The 4,830-nt window shown below is 53.9% G+C and overlaps 1 protein-coding gene across 1 annotated transcript; it reads left to right on the top strand.

The window, feature by feature from the left end:
* Positions 1-2,076: 2,076 nt before the first annotated feature.
* On the top strand, positions 2,077-4,545 carry LOC109785458 (uncharacterized). The gene is made up of 2 exons (XM_020344065.4): positions 2,077-2,720; positions 3,527-4,545. The coding sequence occupies exons 1-2, from the start codon at positions 2,091-2,093 to the stop codon at positions 4,199-4,201; spliced, it is 1,305 nt and encodes a 434-aa protein (XP_020199654.1). The 5' UTR covers positions 2,077-2,090; the 3' UTR covers positions 4,202-4,545.
* The last annotated feature ends 285 nt before the right edge of the window (positions 4,546-4,830 follow it).

Genomic DNA, 4,830 nt, shown 5'->3' with positions numbered 1-4,830 from the left:
GATTGTTCTTTCGGTCTTTAGTTTGAGGGATCGTTCATGAACGGTTCGAGGGACTTCGTCGATGATCTACACCAACTCTTCTTTCCCTACAAGTCGAAGTTGGTAACGATCCAATCTAACCTTGTATGCATCTTCATAGTGATCCAGGATCTTGATCGTAGGACGATGTTTTTTGTTTTCTACTACATTTCCCAACACGTGGACGAACAGATCCTGTCGATGGAGGTGGACCGAAGCCAGGCGGGTAGGAGAGACCGGCTGGCGATGACAAGGACCCGGCCAATGTCAGCGGCATTTGATGACGCCGCTACCACACTCCTCGTCACGACAAGCGAGTTAATGGCTGCGAACCGCGTCCACTGAAAAGAGAAGGGGACGGCGACCAGGTTGCGGCCAAAAGGTTGCCGCATGACCTGGTCATGTAGTGGACCCACCATTTGTGTTGGGGTTGGAGTAGGGGAGAGGGAGGCGGGCTCGAGGGTTGGCCATGGGAGAAACCAAGAGAGCGATGACAGAGTAAAGAGTGTGTGTGAAACCGAGGGTGGGCGGTGAGGGAAGAGAACGCAGAGGGTTATGAAACGTCACATCAGTCTTTCGATCTTCCTCAGGCGTGGGAACTAGCACACGCGGCTCGCACAGATCTGGCTCTGAGAAAATGGTTAATTCGGCCGTTCCTACTGAGTCTGATTCGAAACTGCTTTGAGATTGATGCAAGGCAAGATATTCATACAGCCCAGCCAATCAAACGAGCTAAATTTGCATCTAATATGCATCCAGGTTGGGGTTAGATGAAATAAATTGTTTGGACCGTGCTGGGCGGATGTTTACCGGAAAAGGGTTTCCCCCCGCTTTGTATTCCAAAGCACCAACACCGATCACAGAGAAAACACTGTGGCGAGCAGCACAACAAGCCAAAGAAAAAGAAGAAGAAACAATGCAAACACCGGCAGCTCGACAAAGCGCGGATGACCCACTACCGCTGCGCCCTCCGAAATCCACCCACTACGATCCTAGGCTCCGATCCTCCGCGTACCAAGCAGCACCTCCAGGAAGGAATGCGACGCCGACGACGCTGCTGCCCGGACGTGTCCTAGGGTTTCCCCCGGCACGCGGAGGGTAGAGGGAATGAAGACCACCGACACCCTCCAGGGAGGAATGATGGCACCCGCAGGCGTCACCGCATTGGAGCCGGAAGACCCGGCAAGGATTTCTCCCAACTCCAAACCCACCGCACAACCGGATCGGAGCCAACCAGCCAGCTCGCCGCCCACCCACGCGCCACCGCGGTGGCAACGCCACCCACGCCGCCTCACTGAGATCACCACCACGAGGCCAAGAGACGAGGAGAGGAGGCGTTGGTCGACGGGAGCAGCAGCGTCGTAGCCGCGCGGGAGGGAACCACCTCCTCCACCGTCGTGCAGGAGGCTCGTGCCTCCGGCACCGTCGCGGTCGCCGTCCGGACGCAACAGCAGGGCATACCGGGCCACCCTTGGCCCGGCCAGGCCCGAATCGAGCCCACTAAGCCCCGCCGGCCACGCTGCAGCAGGGCGGCGCCAGCACCCAACGCCCATCGCCGCTCCCCCGCCTCCTGGAAGCCACGCCGCCGACCCGCCCCACCGTCGGCCCGCCCAAACCCAGATGGGGCCCGAAGGGCCCAGATCTGGGCCGAGCGGGCGCCGCCTGGCCGCGCCACCCCGCCGCCAACAGCGACGCCGCCGTCCAGCCGATCACCCGCACCGCGCCAGGAATCCCCGCCACCACGCCGGACCGCCGCCGCCTAGGGAGCACCCCTCGGCGTCCTCCGCCCCGCGCCGGAGAGCAACCGAGAGGGGAATGGCCGAGGGCGAGCGTCGCGGCGGCCGGGCCAGGCCCGGCGGCGAACGCCGGCGACGGCGGCGGGGAGGGGGGAGAGAGGGAGAGCTGGCGGAAGGGGAATCGGGGCGCGACCGGTCGCCCGCGGGGGCGACGCGGTCGCGAGAGGGGGAGAGGTCCCACCTTCTTTCCCGGTTCGTTTGTTCACCCCATTAGCGTTATGATTCTGGGTTCCGATGGGCGGATGTTTACACGCTTTTTGATGGACTGCGACGGAGATGCCCTTGCTCCTATTCACTCTCCCCACTTCGCACCCATCCCACCTCCAGGTCAGATCTCGCCGCCCACCACGGCCGCGCACAATGGGCTCTGCACATTCCTCCCACTCCTCCATCTCTACCGCGGCCGACGAAGGCGACGATGATCCATCGACTGCCTCAGCCTCGGAGCCCTCGGCCCCGCCCCCTCCCGCCCAAGCGCCGGCTCCACCGGCATCTGCGTCCAAGGTGCTGGAGCAGGAGCCCGAGGTGCTCCCCTGCCGAGCCGCCGACTCGCCGCTCTCGCCACAGCCATCCGTAACGGGCACTCCACGCCTCCTCGGCCCCAACATCAAGGTCTGGGACCCCTGCCACGTGCTCCTTCCCCCACCATCGCTGCACCAGCACCTCCCGCAGCAGGGGAGGACGGAGGCGCTGCTGGAGGTGGTAATAGTTAGCCACGGGGAATGTGCGTTCGCGATGCGACCCGACCTGGTTGGTGGGCGATGGCCGGCAGTGGCCCTCACGGCGCGCGGGGAGCGACAGGCGCGCGCGCTGTCAGTGTTCCTGCGCTCCCGTGGTTCGCAGCTGGCCGCTGCGTGGACGTCGCCCCTCGACCGTTCCCGCGCTACTGCTGAACTTGTCTGCCGGGTGAGCCGTTCTTGGCCTTTGTTGTATAATTCTACTCTTGCGCTGTGCTTGCTTATTGTCCTGTCTTTGGCTTGCAATGGACCTGAAAGCAATTTTAAGCATTTACTAAGTCTTTGGCTTGCAGTAGATTTTAGAATATTGTAGTCTGCTTGTAAATGCTTTGCTATGTATTCCACATTGTTGTAGTAAAACCCAATTTTTAAGATAGATTCATGCTGTGTGAGAAGTACCATCTTAAGTACTATGAGATTGGTGTCTTCTTTTTATGGTGGAACAATTCACTGTTCAGCCTAAAGAACAGTCCTTTGGTATTTCAATGAAGGCAACACATCATGAATGTATAATGGAATTTATTGGCTTTAATAGGTGTGCATTATTGCATGCTCGTAGAACATCTGTTCCATTTGAAGGTGTTGTCCTTTTTGGCCGCAACAACATGGATTAGTTGTAAAGGTGAACAATAAGAGCCATCATATTCTGATGCTCGTACTCCTAGATGCAAAAAGTTTGTTGTTTCCTGAAATTTATCCAGAACATGATGGCAATGTGTTCCCGTTTAGTCTTCAAAGTATTGAACTCGGTATTAGCTTTCTATTGGCCCGTTAAATGCTAGTTTAGTTTCTCATTCATGGTAACACAAATGTGACAAAAATACATTTTGAGAGGGATCGGTATTATATATGATATGATTATCCATACTGTGTTTGTGCATGTTAGCATATCTCATGACCTTCAACTTCTAAAGTATCTTCTCCAATCAGGCTTTTGCCCCAACAGGTTTGACGTATGAAACTGTTTGTATGCAGGAACTTGATTTCCCAGAGGAGCAGATCCAAGTATCTGATGCTTTGACTGAGATGAGTCATGGTCAGTGGGAGGGCTGTCCAAAATCAGAAATTTATACCCCAGAAATGGTTAATCTGATGGACAGCACCCAGCCTGATTTCTCAGCACCTTCAGGAGAGTCACTCAGGCAGGTGCAGTTCAGGATGATGGAGTTCCTGAACCGAACAATCATAAGGTTACCAGAAAAGGTGGCAATGGGGGATACACAATCACAACAAAATGACGCAAAGGGTTTATCTCGGCAGAGCTCCACCAATTCCGTCCAAGATGGCCCATCTTGGGATTTGCTTTACAGGCTCAATCGGCATAGCCTCCAAAGGAAGAAATCTGGTAAAAGCCGTCTCCAGTTTGTCACTTCGGTTGACAATGATACCGAGGATGAGTTCTCCGTGAAAGACATAAACCAAAGGTATCACCTTCACGAAACAAGTCTGGGGAGCTCTACAACCTCTATTGCAATTTTCAGCCATGCAATCCCCATTCGATGTCTCCTTGCGGGCTTGCTGGACTGCAACCCTGTGATGTCTCAGAGGATATGTATAGACGATTCATCTGTCACTGTTCTTGAACATTCGCTTAGAACTGGGTGGCGAATAAAGAGGCTAAATGATACTGGGCATCTCAGGCTTCTCTAGCTGCAAGCTGTTGCGCTGCAGCTGGAATCTAACTGGTGTGTGTTTATGCGCCGTAAAGAAACTATCAGATCATATTATGCAAATCAGAAGCTATGGTTGTCGGTTCATGTTCTCCTATGCCACAGTGGGGAATGGAAGTCCTCCGATTGTTGTTATTTTGCATTTACTACCATGCCTCAATGCCGGGAAGAACTGCCCTGTGATTGTTAATCATTATTTTATCAAGTGTAGTTTCCAAGTCATCCTTGGTGTATCGTTCTTTCTTTCCACCAGCCATTTTGTATGTTTTGGAACGTGTGTAAATAGTCTTCTACTCCCTTTTTATATTACTTGTGTTTACTTTATCAGCTTTAGCAGAAAATGCATAGGATCAGTGGGGTGCGCACCTCCCTTTTTTTTATGGACGCACCTCCCTTTTATCACACCAACAATATGCGTCTGGATTGCTGCCCAACTTTTTTTTACATCAGTTCAGACACAAGTGCTCGTATATACGTGCATATACTCATCCTTATAAATACACGCATGACCACCATATCCTATGAGCACCTCCGAGAGACTGAGCCGGCATATCACTTAGATTTTACAAAGTCATCGTAGACACCTCGTAGTGGACGGGAACGTCTCCT

Source organism: Aegilops tauschii, chromosome 4 (assembly GCF_002575655.3).
Source record: "Aegilops tauschii subsp. strangulata cultivar AL8/78 chromosome 4, Aet v6.0, whole genome shotgun sequence".
In the NCBI taxonomy this organism is placed as follows: Eukaryota; Viridiplantae; Streptophyta; class Magnoliopsida; order Poales; family Poaceae; genus Aegilops; species Aegilops tauschii.
This window is presented reverse-complemented; position numbering and strand designations above follow the sequence as displayed.